Here is a 24,425-nt window from a genome sequence, read left to right on the forward strand (position 1 = left end):
TAAGATTTTATACCTTTTAAATCTATTTTACTTTGATTCTTCATCTTTGATTTTCACTCAAATTTTACTTTGATTGAAGGGCAATGGAAGTTATAGATTTTTATTTATTTATTTATTTTGATTGATCATCCAATGTGTGAGCTTTTGAGGCATACAAGACCCGGGTTGCTAAGAGAAATGGAAGTGATAGAAGATGAAAATCAAGAGCTTTAGGTGATATTAACGAGGCTATCGGTGCTTAATCATATTTATTCTTGATGTACTAGTGGTTTTGTTTGTTTAACAACCTTAGCTAATATTACACATTTGTGAGAGTTTTTGTTTGTTTCATAATAGTGGATGAGGATTTTATTTCGTTTATGTAGTTTGGAAATGGTTGAATCATGTTTATTTTATGCAATTGGATTGTAATAGGTCAAAATTTTGGCATTTGGATAACAACTTAAACAACTATGTAATTTGTATTGATGTGTATCTAATAATAAAAAAGCTATAGAAATCTTACTAGTTTTTATATCATTGAACACTTAATATTTTATTTTTAGTAATTAGACTGAGAGGAAAACTGGAATGTAATAGTATTGTATATGATGTTCAAAACATCACAATAATTAATAAGTAAATAACAAGACAGAAATAGTAATAAGTACAAGATTTCAATGGTGTTGCATATGATGTTCAAAATTACAATAACACTCCAAAGAAGAATTTACAGAAATACAAAAATTTAGTCTCAAGCGATAAATACTTAAATGTACCATTTATAAAGGTTCTTTAAAAGCCTTTTTAAAGGTTTGAACATTTATTACTAACCTTTAATAATACCTCATGTTTGACACTTTTGAACCTTAACTTTGATATTTGATGAGTTTTCTTGGTTTTTAATTTGCTTTCATTAAAAAATATAAGCAAATAATGCAAGAATTATAGGCCCAAATGGTTGAGTGGAGAAGGTGACAAAAGCTGAGAAATATTAAATGTGAGAGACAATTAAGCTTAGAGATCGAGGACCAAGAATAATCTACTATTCTATATAGCATGATCGATTATTGTAAGCATTAACATGTAATTGTCCTTACTTGAACTAAGACAACTATTATAAAATAAAAAAAAAGGAAAGAGACTAGATGTTGAAGGAAAAGACAATCATGACAATGATCAAGCGTCTTAAGACGCATGGGATCATCCTATCTTAAGGGGTGAACGATCAAGTGCCTTACATAAAGATTCTAAATTAAGTTGGCATAAAAGAGTCATGATCAATATGAGTCAATGACAAAGATCAATACTTCAAACCTATACTTTTATTGTCCCATGAAATTCAATAAATGATCAATCAAGTTACAAGTGAAACACATTTAATCGTGCAAACCAGTCTTAATCATCCTGAATCACCACTATTACATATGATTGAAAATCACTCAACAATTGATTTTATTCTTATTTCACGTATCATTAAAGAAGTAGAAAAATGTTATGATATTGTTATCTTTTCAAAAACTTAGATTGATGAACACCTTGGAAAACGTAATAACATTTTATACAATATTATCAAAATACAAGAACTAAATTGACATTAATAAACAATATCATCATAGAATTGCATATCATGCTCTTTGATATCCCAAAAAATATTAATAACCCATATCCCAAAATAGTCATTGATATTACAAAAGATTCAACAATCTTCTTTGCCTTTTGTTTTGATGCAAAGATAACCCATGGACATTGACCTTTGCAAATTGCTTTCATTTTATTCACAAATTTTATGGGTCTTCTAAACTTTATTGAACCTTACCTTGTACTTAAATTCTTCACCATATTTAAATAGCATGTCCAACTTGAATTCGAGGTTTAACAAATCAATGTCAATCCTATAATGAGGAAATTTAAGAGGTTTCACTTGCTTTTTTCATTAAGTTTTTACTCTTAAAGGCTTCTTCTCCTTAATTCATTAGTTACATTTATTTCCTCAACATTTTTGGATTATGCATTATTTCCAAATTTAACAACTGGACATACATTGACCTCAAAAACAAATCATCATCTAATTCCTCATATGCAGCATCTTCAAAGTCCTTTATCTTTACTACACTCACCATTTCTACTACCTTTATTATTCTTACTCCCTTTATCCCCAATAACTTCTTTGTTCATGTGTTCCTTATCCTTATCCTTTTAATCCTCCTTCACATCTTTCAATCATTCACATACCCTCCTTCCTAATATCTCCCCCCTCCCTCCTCCTTCTTTATATGTCACCCAATACTAGGGGCTTAATTCTTCGTAAGTTTAAATTTATCTGGATGTTTAAAATGTACCCTAATTATTATCATTTTAAGTCAATAACTAGCCATGATAATTACATTAGAATCAATGAGTATAGGTTTAACCCCACATTCATAATCAATGTCGATAGCTCTATAAATACACCCAACAAGTTCGTTAAAATCTAGACTTTTTTCTTATGTTAACCAATTTTATTAATGACATGCAATCTACGTGACAATACTTGCCATAATCTAATAGACCCTCAACATATGAATTTCTATCATAATTAAAAAAAAAAAAAATGGGTTCATTTAGATTTTCATTCTAAAAAACTCATATAAAGTCTTTGTAATAAGTAAACATTTGGAACAAAAATCAAATAACTCATATCTAATAAATGAAATGTTGACCAAAAAAATGAAAATTCTATACCATTTTTTAGAAAATAATAATAATAATAATGATTTGTGGTAAGCTTATGTAATGAACATTTGAAATGAAAATCAAAACCAACTCTTTAGGGGTGGACCAAGTATGATACATAATAAACTTTCAATTAGTAGGACATCTAGTGTTCTTTGTTCAAAAGATGCCTAGTAAGCAAAAATCTAATAAGAAATTCATGGACCATATTTAACCCTTAGAAAATAGATAATTATTTATAATCATATAAAATGTGAATGAATATTTAGGAGACTTTGAACTTGTTTGGAAATTGTTGGTGAAAACAATTTTGATTCTTTGGAACAAAAAAAATTGTGTTACGGAAAAACAAGAATAGACAATAAAAAAATAAAAACACACGGATTTACGTGGAAAACCCTAAACGAGAAAAATCATGGGTATAGGATAAGCAAATCCACTATCTCAAAAATTTGTATAAAATGGAAAAAAATCAAGCAGATGCTTTATAGGAATAAACATCATAACTCTAAATCTTATACACAATTGCATATGTATATGTCTGATCCCTTTGCTACCATCACAAACCCTAAAAAAAATCTTATAATCTTTCTTCACTACATATGTCACACCGCGAGCTTTTCAAGTTAAACCAAATAAAATTCAGGTCACACTACCAAAAAATTAAGTATTATCAACCCACTTATATTTACTTTTGGGATGGATTTAACTATCACAAATTTCTAACATACCTATTCCATTGCAAATTGAATTGTTTGTTACTTATATGTAACTATTTACTGACGATAATTGCAACAAAAAATAATTGTTGGCAAAAATATTATTGTGATGGATTTAAACCATTATAAATGTTCAACTAATATACTTTGTCAATAAAGCAATTTACTTGTAAAAAATAAAAAAATTGGCGACGAAAAATTCTCATCAATAGATTTTTGTCAACATACCTTTCCCCGACTACCATGTGCCAAGATTATCAGTTGGTAAATGTTTATTCCAATAATATATATCAATCGTTAGAAGTCAAATTTCTTGTAGTGTCATTAAACTTGAACAAAAGGTTTTTCTATTTTAGAAAATATGTCTGACGGGAAAACAATATTTCAATGATTTGTTTTAAAAAGATGTTTTTATAATGGATTTGAAGTATTTTTAGTTCTTTTTGTTAAATATTTTGAATAATAATTCAAATATAAAAAATATTTTAATAACTTTTGTATTGTACGTGAATATGCCAACAAGTCAAAGAAAACTATTTTTCTTATTTGAAATTTTAAACAAAATTTTATTTAATAAAAACAATTCAAAATTTCTTTAATAACTGTTTTTGGGAACTTCTCACTTCTTCCTTCAAAAGATAATTGTTAACTAAAAGCATCTATTGTTAGTATCTTTCTTCCCTTTTTGACCTTTTGCCCACATGGGCCCAGAGCCCAACAATGACTGAACAGAACTGTTCTCGCAACTCCTAACATGTTAGCCCAAGGATTTGGGCCCATGACAGAATCGTGCCACTGGGCTTACAAGTCCACCACAGCAACGCCCTTTTACCACTGTAAAAGGTAAACAAAAAAATTGATCAAAAAGAAAATTAACATGACAATACAGGAACTTACATAAAATAAATAATTAAAGGGTTAATTTTACTTACACCCTAAGTTTTACTGTAAATAGATTCATTATTGATTCTAAATTTTAAAACAATTTTATAAATGAAATACATTTATACACACTCAAAAATAAAATCTAACACTGATAATAGTTACGTATATTTTTATTAAATATAAAAAAGTATAGATGAAAATAAATTTAAATTTAATATTTATGGTAAATTAATATAATGTAAATACGTTGTTATTCTTTGTATTTAAATACATGAATTTTCATTTGAATTCTTGTAAAACATTCCTTGCCTTTTATCTTTCATGGTCTATGTGTTGTCTTTTAATTACTCAAGATCATAATTATTTGTGATAGAAAAGTATTCTTTGAAATCATGCTATCGTAGTATTATCGAGAATACGATCATATAATCGTGTTTTTATAAATACGAGCAGACGAATATGGTATCAAGAATACGGCCACGTGTTGGCACCCCAAGATGGCTACCATCTGGTTCATCATGTGCCCACTTCAATAATAAAAATCATTTCAAACATATTATGAAACTTATTATTATTTATTTTTAAGAATATATTATAATTTTGTAGAAAGTTTAGGCATTGGCCACCCACTAGTAACAAGAGCAACATGGAAAAGGACAGTTGCGTAAATATGAGGAATTTGCAGCCGTGGTTGGCAGTAATGAACTAGGGATGGGGAACACTACCATCTTTTTCCCCTTCCCTTTTTAGCATCTTATTAAATGCGCCAAATCCGAATAATAATAATAACATCACTTTTTTTTTTTTTTTTTTTTACCGCCAATGCGTGCTGATTTGTTTCCTGATTCACAACTCCAAAGCGGTTTTGCGCCTCGCAGCGATTATATTAGAAAAGGTACTCTCCCGCAGACGCCGAGATGTGCGGCAGAGATATTCCTGTCACATCAATCCTTGGGTTGATGACAGCGAGTACTGATTTTTTATGTAGGCGAGGCGGTGGGATTGGGATGATTGAGTGTGGGTCTCCGCCACTTAGATTTTTTCTGACTTTAGAGAGTGGCGCCGCCTGCGGGAAGGCAAAAAAATCAAAGAATTTAATGATCGCCGTTTTTCATCTGTTACATTAATAAAAGTTAAAAACATTTACGAGGACAATCATACCCTCAATAAATAAAATATACAACTACAAAAAAATAAAAAAATAGTATATTAAAAATTAATTAATATATGTTACATTTAAATTTTAAGGGTAGGTGGGGGACGAAGCATGACATTGGAAACAGAAGCCCGGGCGAGACAATGATTACACCTGCGTGAGACACGTGGCAAAAAGGGGCTCACGCATGACAATGAGGGGGGTGGGAATTTCAGATTCCCATGGATGCTGCAATGATTCCAGCATTTCAGGGATTTGTGTTTTTGCTTTTCCTCTGATTTGCTGTTCTCTATTTTCTTGTTTTTTCATGGCTCATGAGATGGCACGACTGCAGATGGAATCGTCTCTTTCCCGTTTGACTCTTTCACATTCAACAAAAATGTCCACATCCCATTCATTTATTTCTATGATTCCCATCCAAATTAATACGCATCTTAGACCTATTATTTACTTCCCTATGTCAATTCCATGGAAGGATTTTTCAAAGCTTTTTTGACTTTTTTTTAAGTTAATGAACAAATATATAAAAAATAAAATGAATTTTATGTTAATAAAATTTCCTTCCTTTCTCCACTTCACACAATAGGAAAGAGCAAGCTACTAGTAACTCAAGCTAGCCTACAAATATCTATCATGTAAGTGATTTGAGGAGTCATCTTTTTGTCTTTTATGGTAGTTAGAAATTATTTAGAAGCTTATTTTTTATTAGTAAAATCGATATGTCAAATTAAGATCGAATTTAGAATTTTATTAATTAATTTATTTGTGATTAAAAACAATTGATAAATAGTGGGTCGAGGAAATCTACTTTCTTTTACTAATGTGATTATATAATTTTGCATTTATGTGTTAAAAGATTACACGGATTTTTTTTTTTTTTTTAACATGCTTGTATGTGTGTTTTGTAATTATTTTATAAATGGGTATGTTAAGTTCAAACACATGCATGGGAAAGCTTATGTGTCAGGGTGATGTATGAGTGATGATAAAAACTTTTTCGATATGAAAAAGATATCAATTCAAAATCATAAATATGCAAAAATTAATGTAAAGTTTGGACTAGATAGATATGATTATGATTGTAACTTGAATGGATTGGTCTTATTGATGACTAACTCAAACCTAATCCAAATTAAAAAAACATTAAACTCAAACTCTAACTCGAGGCACTTACCCTAACTCCATTTTTCTAAACTCAGGTTAATTGAGTTAGATTCGAGTTTATTGGGTTGAGTTTAGGTTGATTAGATTGCATAATTCAAAATCCACGTACAATATTTTTTAAATTTTTTAATATATTTATATAAAAATTTAAATAGTAAATAAGATAAATTTTCAAAACACCAATAAATGAATAAACATGAATTTATATATTTAAAAAAAATGAAATATATACGATATAATAAAATTCTATACTTAAAAGAAATAAAAAATAAATATTATTATATAAAAATAATATATATTATAAATATATTAAATCGTGTTTAGATTGAATTTAACTTATATGAACCTTAATTTGAGTCTAACCCAACCTGAATTTATATTAAAAAAAACATAACAAAAGTATCGAAAATGATTATCTAAACTTGTCGGATTTGGACTAGATTCGATCTACCTGTCAATATGACATGAATTGATTTTCTTCGATCCACTAACTAATAATAGCGACTCTTCTAGAATGACTATACTTTAGAATCTAAACATAGAAATAGCACACCAAAATTATTTCAAAAGTCTATTTTGTTTTACTTATCCTCTACACCTTATATTTTATATTCACAACTCATTAAAGTTATTTATGTCGTATTCGATCCCACCAATATATTTATGTAAATACCCAAAGAGGTTAGGAATCCTTTTTCAATTGGATGTCTTATTCCATCTAATGGATGGCTGGATTCCAAATTTGACTCCCACACGAATGTTGAAGAACCATTGTTGGGAAGAAGCCACAACACTTATGAAAGGTGATTACAGCTTATGCCTCGAATACAAAATTTTGTCACGAAACGTGATTCTAAAAAAGTTTGAAGAAGTAAATGAATTAGCGCAAAAGTATAAAAACACTTTTGGCGAAAGCTACTAAACACCGATTTTCATGGCATGATTTTCAAAAACGGTGTCTCATTGATGGGGGTGAGGCCATCGTTTTATTCATGGATGCCTGTGATTTGTGATTGCCAGCAAAGAAACAAAATTTTCGGTGGTCTCTCTCTCAAGTCTCATCTAATATATGCTTTGGTCTTTGGCATTCTTCTCTTCAGAGGGGTAGGGGGGAGCCCTGAGCGTTTTGAAAATGACATGACTAGTTGGAAATTGGAATTGTGTCGATTTTTTGGAGAGATAAAGTCATCCTTTGCGAGCTCAAGGAGCAAAATAGAAGACGCTAATATCTCATTTAACATGAAAGATACCTACCCTTAACATGAAAGATTCTCCACCAATTTTCCTTTGGTGTGTAAAAGTTAAGGGCACGTTTGAAAAAGTTTCTAAAAATAGTTTAAAAATAAATTATGAAATAAAAAGTTATCTATGTATTTAGAATAATAAAATAATATTTAAAAACTTGAAATATTATAAACTTAGTTTTTTTTATTAAAAAAATTATTTTTAATTATTTTTTATATTTAGATAAGTATTTTTTTAAATAGTCTTTAATTGTTTTCAAAAACACTTTCCTATTCTATTCTATTTAATGTCTAAGCATGCTTTTAGATAGCATATTTTATTTATTTTTAATTGTTTTTATTTATTTTTTAAGGCTATTTTATAAATAATTATGAAAATATGAATAATGATTAAAAATAAAACATAACATATTAAAATTATTTTTAAAATATATAAACATAGGTAACAAATTTTTATTTTAGGAAGCATTACAAAATAAATTTTAAAAACTATTTTTTAGAAATAGAGTATAAATTATATTTTTTTTAAATATTTTGCAAGTTTTCAAAAAATTGTGTTTTGAAATATGAAAAATAATCTTATATTAAAATATACATATAAATTGTTTTTAAAAATAATTTCAAATAGGCTCTAAATAGATGTGTGAATATATATAGTACTCATGGGTCGAAGTCTAGTGACCCTAAGGACATATGGGGTTGCCAGTGGAGTCGCTCTCTTTTTTAGGAAAGGAAAACTATTTCCAAATCTCCTAAAGCATGAATTATTGAATTAAAGATGAAGATGTATGAATTCCTAATGAAGAAAAGTAACAAAAGAGAGAGAGTAAATACAAAGAGTATAACATTTTACATAGACTTGAAAATGAAAGAAGAAAGAATGAAATTCAATTTCAAACCCGCCTGAACTTTCATTGAACACACAGTATCTAGAGTCAAACGAAACCTAACACAAACCCCACCCTTTACCAACTATACCTAAAAAGACACTGGGAGAAGACCCAGAGGTCTGTAGCTTATATGTGACAATTATATTTGATTATTTCCTAAAGTGGTACCTTATGAGAATAATTTCAAGAAAATAGGGAGAAGGAGCAAAAGGGGGTCCACAGCCCACTCCATGAGAAAATATATGGGTTTGGACAGAGGAAAAAAAGGAAAAATTTTAATTAATAAGTGGAATAAAGAGGCTATAAATTAGCGGAAAGTAGAGAATCTTGTGAAGGGCTCTCTCCTTCCCTCTGGTTTTTTCTTTTCTTTTGATGAACATTTTCTTCTGCTTTCAGTATCTCTTGGATGCTGTTTGGTCTTTTGCCTTCTCACACACACAAAGTACTTTTCCTCTTTACTCCTCTGAGATACCAATTTCTCCCTATGTCTCTGTGAAAGTGTGAAGAGGTTTCTCTTTCTCATCCAGAAAGACTATAAAAAAGCGTCTGAAAAGCCCTCTGCTTTTACTTCTCTTGTCTGCCATTAAAATGCCTTAAATATAACTACGCTTCACTTCCCTCCCACACACCCCCCTTACGCTTCTTCGTCTATTCTCTCTTTCTCTGGAGCTGGTCCGGAGGCAAGCTCCGTCCTTTTATCCATCGTTTTTGTATCTTCTGTACCCTTCTTCTATTTCGTTTTGTTTGCTCTACTGTCTGTCATTTTTATGAAAATGGGTTGATTTAAGTGCTTATACTCTTTATGGTACTGTCAATTTTGCGTCCATTTCTTACTGCACTAGCTCATCTTATCAGACTAGTTTTCCGGTGACTGAAAAGGTTCCGGGAGTTTTTCTTCAATTTTCTGCTTATCCATCTTCACTCCATTTTCTCATCCGGGCGTTTCTCGAAATCCATTTTTTAAGTGGAGAGTTTCTGCGAAGGAGGGAAAAGAAAAGGCAAGAAAACATGATTAGTATTACGGACCTCTACCACGTCCTCACGGCTGTCGTTCCTCTCTATGTAGCCATGATATTGGCGTATGGGTCTGTTAAATGGTGGAAGATCTTCAGCCCTGATCAATGTTCCGGTATCAACCGGTTCGTGGCACTGTTTGCTGTCCCTCTGCTTTCGTTTCACTTCATCTCCACCAACAACCCATATGCCATGAACTATAGATTCATAGCTGCAGACACTCTTCAGAAAATCATAGTGTTGGTGGTTCTAGCTATCTGGTCCAGAACCAGCTCAAGAGGGTGTCTTGAATGGTCCATCACTCTGTTTTCGCTCTCAACTCTGCCCAACACTCTGGTTATGGGCATTCCTTTGATGAAGGGTATGTATGGAGAGGCTTCAGGAACCTTAATGGTGCAAATAGTCGTTCTTCAATGTATAATATGGTACACTTTGATGCTGTTCTTGTTTGAGTACAGAGGAGCCAGGCTCTTGATCGTAGAACAGTTTCCAGATACTGCTGGGTCTATTATTTCATTCAGAGTTGATTCTGACATCATCTCTCTGGATGGGAAAGAGCCTCTGCAGACCGAGGCTGAAGTCGGTGAAGATGGAAAACTTCATGTTACAGTGAGAAAGTCCACCAGTTCTCGCTCTGAAATATTTTCCAGGCGATCACACGGTCCTAATTCGGGAGTCTCCTTGACTCCCCGGCCTTCCAATTTAACGAATGCGGAGATTTACTCTCTTCAATCATCCAGGAATCCAACTCCCAGGGGTTCCAGTTTCAATCACACTGACTTCTATTCAATGGTGAATGGAAAGAATATGAACAATGTGAGCCCGAGGCAATCAAATTTCGGGAACTTGACTTTTGACGAGGAAAACGGAATTGGCGGATTCCCAAATCCTCCCAGAGCAAATGGTGTCTATTCACAGGGTGGTGGTTACCCTGCACCGCCGAGTGCCGGAATCTTCTCTCCGGTGGCGGGACCGGGAGCAAAGAAGAAGGCCAACGGGGCAGACGGAGGGAAGGATCTTCACATGTTTGTTTGGAGCTCCAGCGCATCACCAGTGTCGGAAGGAGGCATTCATGTTTTCAGAGGTGGAGACTATGGGAATGAGCTTGGTGGGGTACCTCACACTAAAGGTTTGACCGTTGATCTTTCACACTATAAGTTCATGGATCTTGGTTGTTTTCTAGCATATGGTGCTTGTGATTATATATTTTTTTGTGCATGATTACACGCAAATTATTGGAATTTTATGCTTTGTTGATGTAACTGCGTTTTGTCCAGCTGAAATCGGTCTTGTGCGTGACAGTGGGGTTATTGGATTTTGTTTGTTATCTTTGTTATGTCTTTTCTATTCCTTTTCCCGTTACTATGGTATGGGCATGTTCTTCTAGCTTTCTTCAACAGATTCCTCCAAGGTTTTGGCCTCATTTGGCATCATTAGTGACGTTTGTTTTGTTTTCTGTTCTGTTATTAGTTTGCTCATCAATAATCGTTTGCGTGCTGGTGTTTTAGATTATGATGAGTTCGGTCAAGATGAGTTCAGCTTCGGGAATAGAGCGTCTGTGAATGGGGGTGACCGAGAAGGGCCGACCATGTCCAAGCTCGGCTCCAGCTCCACCACAGAGCTTCACCCCAAAACTGCTCCCCAGTCCAAGCCAACATCCATGCCCCCGGCTAGTGTTATGACCAGACTCATCCTGATAATGGTGTGGAGAAAACTCATTAGGAATCCCAACACTTATTCTAGCCTCATTGGCCTCACCTGGTCCTTGGTCTCTTTCAAGTATGCAAAAATTATTTCTCCCTCTCATTTTCCACTGTTCTTTTCTATTTCTTTGGCTATTTCATTAACAAATATTGTAATTCTGCAGGTGGGAGATTGAAATGCCTGCTATCATAGCTAAGTCTATATCCATTTTATCTGATGCAGGTCTTGGAATGGCCATGTTTAGTCTTGGTATGCCCATTTTCATAATCCATTTAATGGAAATCCTTGGCCTTTTATTTCATGTCCTCTCATCATCGGTAGCAACGCTTGCAGGTTTGTTCATGGCATTACAGCCCAAAATTATTGCATGTGGGAACTCAGTTGCAACATTTGCCATGGCTGTTAGATTCCTTACTGGTCCTGCGGTTATGGCTGCTGCTTCCATTGCAGTTGGATTAAGAGGGGTTCTTCTACACATTGCCATTGTACAGGTAAAATTAAGTGAAAACCCTGAGAAAAATGTTATCCAGTCTGCTTTTCCATTTTCCTTTCCAATATCCTTACAGCTCTTCTTGTTTTGAATTTGCAGGCAGCCCTACCACAGGGAATCGTCCCCTTTGTGTTTGCCAAGGAATACAATGTTCATCCTGATATATTGAGCACAGGGTTTGAACCAGATGCCCTTGTTTAATCTCTAATGTTTTTTTTTTTTTTGCCCTCATAATTTAATTTAATTTATTTCTTTATTGCAGGGTTATATTTGGGATGCTAATAGCTTTACCCATTACGCTGGTTTACTACATTCTGCTGGGGCTTTGAAGATGGAAACCACTGTCAGATGAAAAAGACTTGGTACCAGACACCAGTTGCCTTAGATTTTTTACCCTTCTGGTATCAGTTGTTTTTTTTTTTTTTTGGCTTCTCTAACAGAACAAAATAGAATTTGAGAAGAACTTAACAGAGCATAGAGAGATGGAAGAGGAAGGCAAGTTGTCAGGGACACGAAGGGTGAAGGAGGAGAATGCAGAAATGAGGGATATTTTGGAGCATATGACCGTTTTAGGGTTAAGAATTTTTGTATTCCTTTTTGGCTTTTCTGAACACCTCTGTGCTTTTGCTTTTGTTCTTTTCATCTAAAGAAAGAGCAGTTTGTTTGTAGCTGAGATACCAGTTACTTTTGACATTTTTCAGGTCAAAAAGATTTACCCAACTGGAATCCCTATGCAATAGAGAGATTGAGACCCTCCATAAAAACGTGCTTCTCTAGAAGTAAAAAAAAAAACAACAAACCAAAAAAATAAAGAGAAGAGGGGACCAAACGTGGCCCTGCCTCTATGGTTTTTCAGCCTTTCAGAGCAGGTACAGCCTTGGGGGTCCATTTTACTAATAAAATAGAACAGAGAAAAAGATTTATTGGTATGGTTGTCAACTTTAGCATAGCATCTGCTGTGGATTGAAGAACTCTAGTTACAGCCTATATTGGGACCCTTCTATAAGGAGTATCAAGGACATTGCAGCCCTTCAGATTATTCAATTGCCCCATAAATGTGGCTTTGTACTTGCATCATCAAAATTAAAATAATCACTCTCCTATCAATTTGCCTAACAAAGGCATTTTTCTGACCTGTGGGCTATGGGTTATTTATTTATCTTTTTGTGATGATGAAAGTTTTTATATATAATACCGTTTGCCCCACATGAAAAGCAGCACAACTATGCTAATGCAGAGGCTGCCCATTCGAATCCCAAAAGTCCAGAACCCAACACCCAGAGACCTCCAGTAGAAGGGTTTCATCAGCCTCCAAAGCTGCAAGACATGCCTCCCTGCATTCGACACCCACAGTGACTGATGGGCTTACGTTCCTGCGGATCTGAAGAGGATGTGACACATTTGTAAGAGAGACAGCCTCTGGGCTTTGGGTATTTTGAGGCAGTGGGGTCCGGGGAATTCCTTGTCCCCACAAGTACAAAGGCAAACAAAAAGGTGTGAAGAAAACAATCAAGCATGGTTGAATTGTTTTTCCAGTCTTTTGATCAAGATAAACAAATCCTAATGTCTCATTAAATGGCTTGGAATTGTAGTTTGTGATGCTATGATAACCCACCCCATAATGAAGACAATGGAAAATAATCACAGTAGATTCTAATGATTTCACCATTTGCATTACTTAAATGAATGGATTGGATTTCAGAACATGTTTTCAAACACTCAAAATAAAAAAGCATATTGTCAAATTTTGCATCTCATGATGTCTCCATGGCCAAGGATGATGTCAAAAGAAGTGTAAAATCTCACTATTCTAGGTGGTGCAAAAGTGAGGCATAGTCATTTCACATAATCTCAATTGTAGAATCAAGTCGATGAGTGTTGTGACAGTGAGTGGCAAGAAGGCATTGCCTCCAGTCAATGCAGTTATTCACACCCCATCATCATGATCTTGGGTTTGCTATAGTAAATCCTTTTTTTCATCATTTTGGTTTATTAAAAGCACTGCCTTTTCACTCAAAGCATGCCATTCAAAATTATGTGAAAAAGGGTGAAGGTGGAAAATGGGAATGGATTTCCCCTAAAAGGCTCCTTCTTTCTTTCTCTCTTTTGTCCTTTTAACCATCATTTAAGTTAAAAATGAAGGGCTTGAGCTTTACAACTCATCGACCCAATTAGGGTTATTGCCTCACTTGAATGGCGTTGTGGTGTGAATGTGAATGAAACATAAATAAACATGTTCCTATCATTTCAATCCCCCCAAAAGTCAGTACTTTGAGGTAAAGCTTGCTGCAAATATTGAAAAGAAAAAACAAGTAAGAAGCTGCCTTTTTCACTCACGACCACAAAATCCTGGTCGATGGTAGTGATTATCATAATGGGCTCTTTTAAGTTAAAGTGATCACACCAATCTCCATCAAAGCCGACAATCCCATATGGTCTGGCTTATTAATTTTCCAGTGGGTGGGTTCTACTTTCCCCCATTCTCTCCATGGATCACCCCCCACACCAAGTGTACGAAAAAGAATGTCATCTCGGTGAATGAAATGATGAAACCAGATGCTTTTTATTTTTAAAACTCAAATCATCTTTCTAAGTATGGTATCAGTCATCACATGTGCCACTCAGGGGCCAACCCCACTCAAAAAGCTTCTATTTGGTTGTGCTTTTCTGAGTTTGAATAGTTTAGAATTTGGGAATTAATTAGTAAAGCAAAAGTGTAGTAGTACTGAACTTGAAAGGATGGATGATCCACAGTCCACACCACCCATTTTCTATATGAGCATTGTAGGTGTAAAGTAGTTAAAGTCACATGAAGCTCTGGTTTTATGTGGAGACCATGAAGAATATGTATCATATGTAGTACTTGGGAGTTTGGAAAATGGGGTGGATGTGAAAGACTGGGTTCAGTGGCCGGTTGTATAGTAATATTAGTCTTGCTTTTGCCACAACGTGAACATTTTGTATACATATGATAATGGCTTCTGTGACTTCAACAGGCGGGCGAGTACGGGAAAGGCAAGAAGCAGAATGGCGTTGTTTTATACAAGGATGGAGGCAGAAGCGACGCCGTTTAGGCTTAGTGGTAATAAAAACAACATTACACGTGTTTTGCTCCGGTCTAAGAAACGGACGAAGTAATAATTAATAATAATAACCCAAAAAAAAAGATATAGAAGGTAAGACACGTAAATATGGGATCATAAAACGACGTCGTTTGGATTGTGTCAAGCAAAAAAAACCCCAACACAAAAATGCAGACAGAGAAAGAAACGACATATACCATGGCATACAGCATATGAAACTTGAAACGACGTCGTTTCAAAATTCCATGAGCAACATTTGGTTGGCCAGGAACGACGACGTTTAATTGGAATTGGGTATGAATTGGGCCGTAGGCTGTAGCCAGTGAGGAACAAAACAAGCATGAATGGTGGTCGTCTTCCACACTCCATAGTCCAGATCACATCTTCAGAAGCCCAAAAGAGGAGGAGAGCCTGGGCTTGGGATGCTTATATCAATATGCAAGGCCCATTGGGCTTTCAACCCAACTTCATAGGACTGGATTAGGAACCCAAAACATAACCCACCTTCCCATATGTCCTATTCCCTAATAAAGCTTTTCCACCACTTCGACGCCAATAGGAGTATGATTACGTGTGTGGGTAATCAACTCACACTCACGTTTTAAATACTTATGATCGTTTGGATAAAATTAACTTCCACCCCCGACGTGCAACTCCCTTTATCACCTTTTGTCCTTTTTTCAAACACCTAACAAGTATACCATTGAAAAACTTATATCACACAGACAGATCTCCTAAGTCATACCCAATACACTGCCGCTTTCCACGACCGACGAGGACTATTATTAAAAAAAAAAACACAAACAAACAAACAAACCCTTAGACCTAACAAAAAATTGAAAGCAACTTTGGAGGGACGACCACATCTTCAACCCCAGAATGATTTTGCTGTGTCTAGTGCGTACTACTGTTTTACCACTTAATATTCCACGTGACTTATTCCTACATGGGTGATTCAAGCAATGCAATCTTTTTTACTGTTGGGTAATTATGTTATTTAATCGGATGTTTGAATAGACAAAAAAGATACCCACACAAAATCAAAACAATAAATCTTACTACGTTGCTATGAAAAGGGCATTCAAGGTCTAATGTCATGCAAGCACTGCCCGCCCGATCAAGTCAGAAAGCCAAGAACTGGCCTGATAAAATTACTGAACTAAAAATTGCCGCCCATGCAATGCAAAGGCAACATCTTCAAAAGTGCTTTTACACGTCCAAAAAGACTCTTCAAAAGCAAATGCGTGATATCATTACAAGAACGATATTATATATATATTTGGAAAGGAAAAAAGAAATTATTTCTGATTAATATCGCTTGAGATCAGTTTTCTTTTCGACGAAGATTAATCCATGAGGTGGAGCCTAACGTGAGCCACGGGTTCAAAATTTCTGGTCCAAGGTAATGATTCCAAATTAACTTACCCATCTATTTTGCTGGTCAAGTTCCAAAATTTCATGTCCATCTAATTATTACTTCTATTCTTGTGCCAGCTGTTTCTTTTGACTGCAATGTGGGATTATTCTGCTAAACCTGTGAAGTCAAATTTTGGAAGTGAGACCAATATGTAATACTACTTCATTTAAATAAATGTCAAAATTATTTTATTTAAAGTTATTGAAAAAGTGATAACAAAATTATTTTGAAATTTAAAAGAACAAAAATCTCAAATGAGAATTTCACAAATGAAACTAAAATAAACTTTGTAAATATCATGTGATGAATCAAGAAATTCTTAGGTTGTTCGGTAACCGCTTTTAAGAATAGTTTTTTTTTATATTTTTTAGAATAAAAAATTAGTAAAATATATTTAATAATAAAAAATTATTTTATGTTTTCTGATGTTAAAAATAGAAAATAATGTGTTTTTAAAAAATATTTTTTAGTTATTTTTTATTGTTTTCATTTTTTTCTTAGTGTTGTTTTTAAAAATAATTATATAAAAATGTAGAATGAATAAAAATAAAGCATTATATATAAAAATTATTTTTAAAACATATTAAAAATAAGTTAAAATATTTTAGGTTTTTAAATAGACTTTTGTTCTATAAAACATAAAAAAATAAATTTTTAAAACCTATTTTCTAAAATAATTTTCAAAATTGTTTCTTAAAATATTTTTCAAAACTGTTTTTGAAAATTATTTTTTAAAACTGTTTTTCTGAATTACTTTCAAAAGCTAGTTCTAATTACTAAAAGAAAATGCTTGTTGAAAACTGCATCACAAGGATGAAAAATATATGTTTCTTGCATATGTTTCCAAATATATATTCATATTCCTTTGAAAGCACATACTAATAAAAAAAATGTGTTTTTATATAGACCATAAAAATATATATTAATATTTTTGGTTTTAAAAAATCCATACATGGATATTTCCTCACATAAATTAATTAAAAATAATTTTAGAAAAAAAAAATTGTGAAAAAGACACATGAAAATAAGAAATATAGCCAAATCTTGAAATACCACAAAAAGGTTTCATCGAGGGCCAAGCATGATAAAAGCACCTCAATCTATACCTAGTGGGTCTCTTCCAAAACGACATCGTGGAGAGAAGGAAACGACTGCATAGAAACACATCAACAGAAACCCTAAACCTGCAATCGAAACCCTCGATACATTCGGAGAAATTCTGAAAGCACGGCATGCAGCCAGAAAACACGCCAGAGGGTTCAGAGTTCTGCCGGTTTTTGGCCGGTAACGTCCTAAGCGACGTCGGATGGTACGGGTTTCCTGGGAATTGTGACTTTCCGGCTATTCAAAGCTTTTGTAGCTCTTCGTTTTACCCTTCGGAGGTGTCGGGAATTGCGGATGTACCACAGTCCCGAGCTCTGACGGCTTCCATAAATCACAAGGAAGCTGAGAAACGAAGAAGAGAGAGAATTAACTCCCATCTCGATAAGCTTCGGAGTCTTCTTCCTTGCAGTTCCAAGGTATAATCCGTTTGGTTGCTCAGAAAATTGAGGAAAACAAATGAAAATTTTAGATGTTATCTTTTATATAGCTTATGTTAACTGGCTCTGAATTTTTTCATGTTAATGAAGATTGTAACACGCATTCAAAATTCTCTTTACTTTTTCGCCTGCTTTTTCTCAGCAACCACATGGAATTTTGTTGAAAATTAAAATTTATGTTGCGCTTCTGCAGTTATGGTATTGAGAAGCTAGAATATGACGACCAAAAATTACTTTTCATCTTCTTTTATGGATTCAGATTCTGAATTTTCAGATCCAGACTCGTCTTTAATTTGAGCCTTTTGCTGAACGAAACGATGTTGAGTAGTACTGTAGTAGTGTCTGAAAAAGAACGAATGAAGCCTTTATGGCGTTTCTAGGGTTGATATGATTGGGAAAGTCGATTAGCTTTTCAAAATTATATTTAAGATTTAAATTTTATTTCCACAGACCGACAAAGCTTCGCTACTGGCAAAGGTGATTCAACGGGTAAAAGAGCTGAAAGAGCAGACCTCAGAAATCACACAACTCGAAACCCTCCCCTCCGAGACAGACGAAATCAACGTAATCCTCTCCGGAGATTACTCCGACGATGGAAAATCCATATTCAAAGCCTCTTTGTGCTGCGAAGACCGCACCGAGCTCTTACCGGAGTTGATCGAGATTCTGAAGTCACTCCGCCTGAAGACTCTCAAAGCAGAAATGGCGTCGCTTGGGGGACGAATCCGGAACATTCTCGTCGTCTCCGGCGACGGAGATCACAGCGACGAGTCTGTCCACTCTTTGCGCGATGCACTGAAAACCTTGGTAGACCATTCCAGTTCCAGCGGTCGGTCTAAACGGCGACGTTTCGGTGTAGATTGCAGAAAAGTTTCTGATTGATTGATTTGGTTCTCGTTTTTTTAGCTTGATTATATTCTGTTGTCTAATCTGGTTTTTTGCGTGGATGCGTGGGTTTGTGGAATGAAGTAGCTAGGGTTTGTAGGAGTCGAAGAATCTCAGGTCACAATGAAGAAGACGATTAAAAAAAAGGGAAGAAGGTGTATATCAGTATATGTGATGTGTGTTGTTGTGATGGATGATTGACAATGGAGCCTGTAAAAGCAATCGCTTACTTGAGTTTTATTTACAAACTTGAAAATGGCATATCATCTTCATCATCATCATCATCATCATCATTATCATTAATGTGACCGTTATTATTGTGTTGAAGAAACAATCATTATTTTAAATTCTTGAAATGAAGGATGCGGTGTTTTTGCCATTTTAGGGTTTGTGGAGGAGAGGCTCTGGCCTCGTGCTGCTGCTCAAAGACGTTGTAAAGGACAAGCGCTGTCCGTGTTTGGTAGTCTGCAGACATTGTATTGAAGGTTCCAATTCTGGCATTGGGGAAGACAGACAAAACTGAATAACATTCTCACTTCAATCTAGGAATATTTTATATTTACTTGTGTGAGTATGTTTGCCCTTTCTCTTCGATTTAAAGGAAGATATAGAACACCCCCTCTTGTACTCTGGACTGACAGTAGTGCTTTGGGCATACAAAATAAGCCCTTTAGAACTGGCTTTATAGGCATGGGAGATGTTCTTCTTCTCCAAGCAGACTCGTGCATCTGCTTTTTCAGAAACACTCCAATAATATCACTGTACTATTCTATTATTATAAATTATTATGAAAATAATCTATATTTTTCATTTTAAAATAATAAGACATCTGAAGTCTTAAAGTTTTTTTTGCCTAGTCTTTCTCCCTCTTTTTCTCACATTTTCATTGACACGCAAGAAGCTGAATTTGCCTAAATCTATTAAAAAAATGTTTATTATATTTTACCCCTAATCTATAGTGATTTTGGCATATTATTTTCTAAAATTTAAAATCAAGTAATATACTCTATATTTTATAATTACATGTAATGTACATTTTAAAAATAACGGTATTACATTTTTAGAAAGAAGATGTATGTGCTTCCTACATGATTTGTTTAAGTGAGGACAAAAGAGTAATTTTATAACCAAAACGAAACCTCTCCAACCCTCTCCTCTTCCTCGTCGTTCGTTCCTCTTATTGAATCTCCAAATTACTGTTGAAGTCCTAAAATCCCAAGGAAGCTAAGACATGCATCAAAGAGTTGACACTGAAGAGAATATATAGAGTTCAATGATATGTTTTTTGTCTTATAATTTCTTTAGTAAAAAATATCAGCAAAGAGGGTTAGGGTTAGGGTTAGGGTTTCGTTTTGATGTTTAAAAAAATTTGGAGAAAAATTAGGGAATTTAAAAAAAAAACTCAATGAAGAAAATTTTTATGTAATGCTTCACTTTGTTGTTTTAGAATAGGATTTCATTTTGATGTTTTAGAAAAGTTGGGTTCATTTTGATGTTTTAGAAAAGTTGGGGAAACTTATTTACAGTTTGTTATGACATTTTTTTTTATTTTTTTTCATTTTAAAATTGGGGGAAAATTGGTTCATCAATATTAGTTTATTTCTTTGTAGGTCTACATTGTTTTCAATTGTTTTTTCATACATCAAGTGATTTTTATTTTTACTTAATGATTGGCTTTTGTTTTAATTATGTCTTTGTTTTTGTTTGACATCTTTTTTTTCATTCATTGCTTTCACAGTTTTTTACAATTTTGATTTCTTTTAGTTTTATTTGGATTTGTACTTGTTTTGACATAGAATGTTTTTGGACATATCCAATGATTTTTCATTTTTCTCTTTTTGGTTAAGGGCATAGGTTGTTGGTTTATGAAAGGTTTTCCAGGAAAGTATTTTATATCAAACAATCAATGGAACCTTTTCTAGCTTCTTGCTTGTCCCATCCATTACTAGGTAAAACAACTTGTTTAGTTGTGATTTTTATTTATTTATGAATTTGTCTATTATTTAAGACACTACAAATGTATTTAGTCAAAATTGTTTGGTTGTTGAGAAAATGTGGTTTATGGAAAATGAAGGAAGGAAGAAGGAGGAGGGTTGGGTTAGGGTTTTGGGGTTTTAAAATGAAATAACTCTTTTATCCTCAATTTTTTAAAACTACTACTTTACCCTCGCTTACATCGAAAGCACATGTCATTCTATAAAAAAAATATAACGTCGTGATTTAAAAAATGCATATTATATATAATTATAAAACTTGAAGAGTGTATTATTTGATTTTTAATTCGATGTAATAATATGTAAAACACGGTATAGATTGGAGATTAGTATAAATAAAGAAAAAATGAATGGGTAAGCCAATTAAAGTACTTATCCAACCAATGTGAAAATGAAGGTCTGTATAAATGGTAATGATACATTATTTATGGTAGGTCTAATATGAGAAAGAAAAGATGTTTGATCTTGTCATCCCTTTACGGCCCTTTCTACCGTGTAATTGAAGTACTAAAAGAACCGACTTGTATGAAAGAAAATATTTAAATATATTTTCCATTCAATCATCATCTAAAAAAATATGATTTAGGAGAAGTGGGATCAAGTACATTTTAAAAGACAAACAAAATATGCAGTGGGGTTTCCAAATCATTGAAGGAATGAATGTCATTTTTATTAACTTTTGATAAGCGACAAATAGATGTTAGCTATTAATTTGCTTTTGTATCAGACTAGTTTTTAGTATTATTTCATTGAATTTTTAAAAAAAAAAATTAAAAGAAAGGAATTTAATTAATTTTAAGAGCAATTTAAGAACATTTAATTGCTAAATATTTAATTATTTTTAACCCTTAACTAGTTAAAAAACAGGATATAGATATAATTTTAGTGGAAAGTTGTATTAGGGTGCTTCTCTGGTTTTTTTTTTTTTTAAATAAAGTTTAATGCTTAAATATTTTATTTAAATTTAAATAATTCTTTTATATCTACTTCAACTTCTATATATGATGAAGAAATTGGAAGGGGGAAACGGTAGAAAAGGGAAAGGAAAGAGTAAAAAACTAAGAGGGATTTGGGAAGTGGAGTGGAGGGAAGTATGATGAAGAGGAAGTGGCAGCGTGATTGATGGAGGGGGAAATGAAAGGAAAAGTAAGGGAGGGAGGGAGGAGCGTGCTGGAGCAGCCTGACAAGGACAATGATGATTCGAGACTAGAGACAAAGTCGAAGACTATGAATGTGAATGATATGGGGCAATGGATTTAAAAATTGAAAAATATTCATTCTTACATTCATTTTTCTCTGACTACGTGGGCCGGCAGAAAGACGAGAAGAAAGTAGAAAAAGCAGAGGGTTGAAGGTAGATAGCAGGAGGGGGAAGCGGTGGATGAGGAGACAAAGTGTTGGGATACCGAGGGCTGCTGTCGGGGACGTGCTCTGCTGCTCTCTGCCCACTGCTGCCGCCTCCTCTCTCTTTTCATTCCCCACCTTTTATTCAATCATTACTCCCACTCCCTCCTCCCCCTTTACTTCCTTCTTTCTCTTTTAATTCCCTGTCTCTTCTTTCTTTTCTTTCTTGGGATACGATATTTCTGATGTGTTTTTTTTCTCTTTGACCCATGGGGAAGGGATGGATGAGCATCCCAATGCCAACTTGTATGAAGGAACTGTGTCTTTTGATATGAGAAGCAAACGTATTGATCTATTAATCTATGGGAGAAGAATATTCATCAAATTGTCATTGTTATCTTATTTTATTCTTTCAACCATTTTTTTTATGATTGAATGAGAACTAATCAATTGTTTCTTATGTTTATCCATGTACAGGTGTCCTTATTTATGAAACTCAGGAACACCACACAGCTTCTATAACTAATAAATGCCATAATAATAAATATTTTAGTTCAAACGGTAGGGATCCAATAATATTATTATATTTTTAAAAGGGCTGTTTGATTTAAAGGTTGATCGAAAACAAATTTGTAAATCTAATATGTCATTTTTTTCAATTTTATTTTAATAAAAATGTCCTTATTATTTTTTATAAAAATAACATTTTAAAAAAAAATTACAAATATTCAAAATAATAAAAAAATGTCTATGTTAAAAATGAACTATTTTTCAAAACAAAAATATGAGAGATAATAAATTCAAAAATATAAAGATTGTTTCATGCTTTTGACCACTTAATTCTTTAAAAAATCATATTAGAGTTAACATAATTAGATACTGCTCCATATTAGTCATTGGCTTACCATAGATGTAGAATTATTATTAAAAAAAAATCTAATTCTAAAAAAAATATATAAAATTTATTTATTTATAAAATATATTTAAAAATTTTAAATTAGAATGAGACAATCTAAGATGGATTAGAAAAATGACATCAAATGAGTTTGCCTATGACACAATAAATTAATTTTTAGAACATATGGTGAAATCTTCTACCCTACCCAACTAATGCTATCATATCCAACATTGTTAAGGCCTATAAAACGCAATTTTTTGCCTTATGACAATCATGGATCATAATTAATCAATTATTATAATCCAACTTGAGCTCCACACTAGCTAATATTTAATCCCAAACTAATGGGTATATGGTTTTTAAGCCTTTTTTTTTTTTTTTTTTTTTAACTTAATTGAAATTTTAATAAAAATTATAAATTTTAAATACCACCCACCCCCATTTCTCATTTCCCTCTCCGTATATATAGAGAGCCTCTCTCTCCTCGCCTTCAACATCTGCCTTCTTCAAACCCTTTGTTTTTCATCTCCTACTCCACTCCAACTCTCCGACATCCTACATTTCGTGCCAATCTTCAATTTTCCCCCTCTTTCACTCCAACCAAACAGCTCTTGCCTCATTTTTCTAACATCTTGTATCCCGTTTTCCTAGCATCCAAACACCTCGCGTCTTGTTTCTGTTCCTTTATTGTTATAAATTTTATGATGGACAACCCTGCAGGGTGGGCCAATAAGCGAGTTAGGGAGGAGGACTCAGATCCTGACTCTGTCGAGTCGAAGCGGATCCGAGTTGACCCCCTCTTGGCATGTGCTGGCTTTGCCAGTGTTCATACGTGACCTCGTAAAATTGCATTTACAAGAATGGTATGCAAGCACATTTGGGATTAAGCCTTGAACTTGCATGACGATATTTCTTTTTATTTGAAAATTGAATATGTTTCAATTTATTTAAAACTTAAATAAATATTAAATATTAATATAAAAATGTCATTCTAATAAGATAAAATTTAAAATTTTTACTTTAAGGATGAGGAGAATATATTTAATAGAATTTAATTTTAAAAACCAACTATACTAAAACATTTAATCTTTAATAAAACTTAAAAAAAAAATATTTTTATTTTCAATTTTTAAAAAATTTCCAAGATCCAAATTTATGAGAAAAATAATCTTGCTATTTTGATTTGACTAGCTCAAGGTGATGTTTGATTCTTGGAAAAAAACGAGAACAAAAAATAGAAAAGAAAAAAAAATTCATAAATTAATTTTTATATCATATTTTAAAATCATTTTATTTATATAAA

The 24,425-nt window shown here is 33.2% G+C and overlaps 2 protein-coding genes across 2 annotated transcripts; both read left to right on the plus strand.

The window, feature by feature from the left end:
- The first annotated feature begins 9,089 nt into the window (after positions 1-9,089).
- On the plus strand, positions 9,090-12,628 carry LOC100263725 (probable auxin efflux carrier component 1b). The gene is made up of 6 exons (XM_002282614.5): positions 9,090-10,895; positions 11,275-11,545; positions 11,634-11,719; positions 11,804-11,961; positions 12,060-12,136; positions 12,223-12,628. The coding sequence occupies exons 1-6, from the start codon at positions 9,761-9,763 to the stop codon at positions 12,287-12,289; spliced, it is 1,794 nt and encodes a 597-aa protein (XP_002282650.1). The 5' UTR covers positions 9,090-9,760; the 3' UTR covers positions 12,290-12,628.
- A 4,899-nt stretch (positions 12,629-17,527) lies between these two features.
- LOC100241466 (transcription factor bHLH106) lies at positions 17,528-19,164 on the plus strand. The gene is made up of 2 exons (XM_002282589.5): positions 17,528-17,980; positions 18,452-19,164. The coding sequence occupies exons 1-2, from the start codon at positions 17,693-17,695 to the stop codon at positions 18,881-18,883; spliced, it is 720 nt and encodes a 239-aa protein (XP_002282625.1). The 5' UTR covers positions 17,528-17,692; the 3' UTR covers positions 18,884-19,164.
- Positions 19,165-24,425: the final 5,261 nt, after the last annotated feature.

The sequence above is a fragment of the Vitis vinifera genome, chromosome 8, assembly GCF_030704535.1.
Source record: "Vitis vinifera cultivar Pinot Noir 40024 chromosome 8, ASM3070453v1".
Lineage (NCBI taxonomy): Eukaryota > Viridiplantae > Streptophyta > Magnoliopsida > Vitales > Vitaceae > Vitis > Vitis vinifera.

Coding starts and splice junctions, on each gene's coding strand:
- LOC100263725 (XM_002282614.5), top strand. CDS start 9,761: ATGATTAGTATTACGGACCTCTACCACGTCCTCACGGCTGTCGTTCCT. Junction 10,896..11,274: donor TGGGGTACCTCACACTAAAG/GTTTGACCGTTG, acceptor CTGGTGTTTTAG/ATTATGATGAGTTCGGTCAA. Junction 12,137..12,222: donor CCTGATATATTGAGCACAGG/GTTTGAACCAGA, acceptor TCTTTATTGCAG/GGTTATATTTGGGATGCTAA.
- LOC100241466 (XM_002282589.5), top strand. CDS start 17,693: ATGCAGCCAGAAAACACGCCAGAGGGTTCAGAGTTCTGCCGGTTTTTG. Junction 17,981..18,451: donor TTCTTCCTTGCAGTTCCAAG/GTATAATCCGTT, acceptor TTATTTCCACAG/ACCGACAAAGCTTCGCTACT.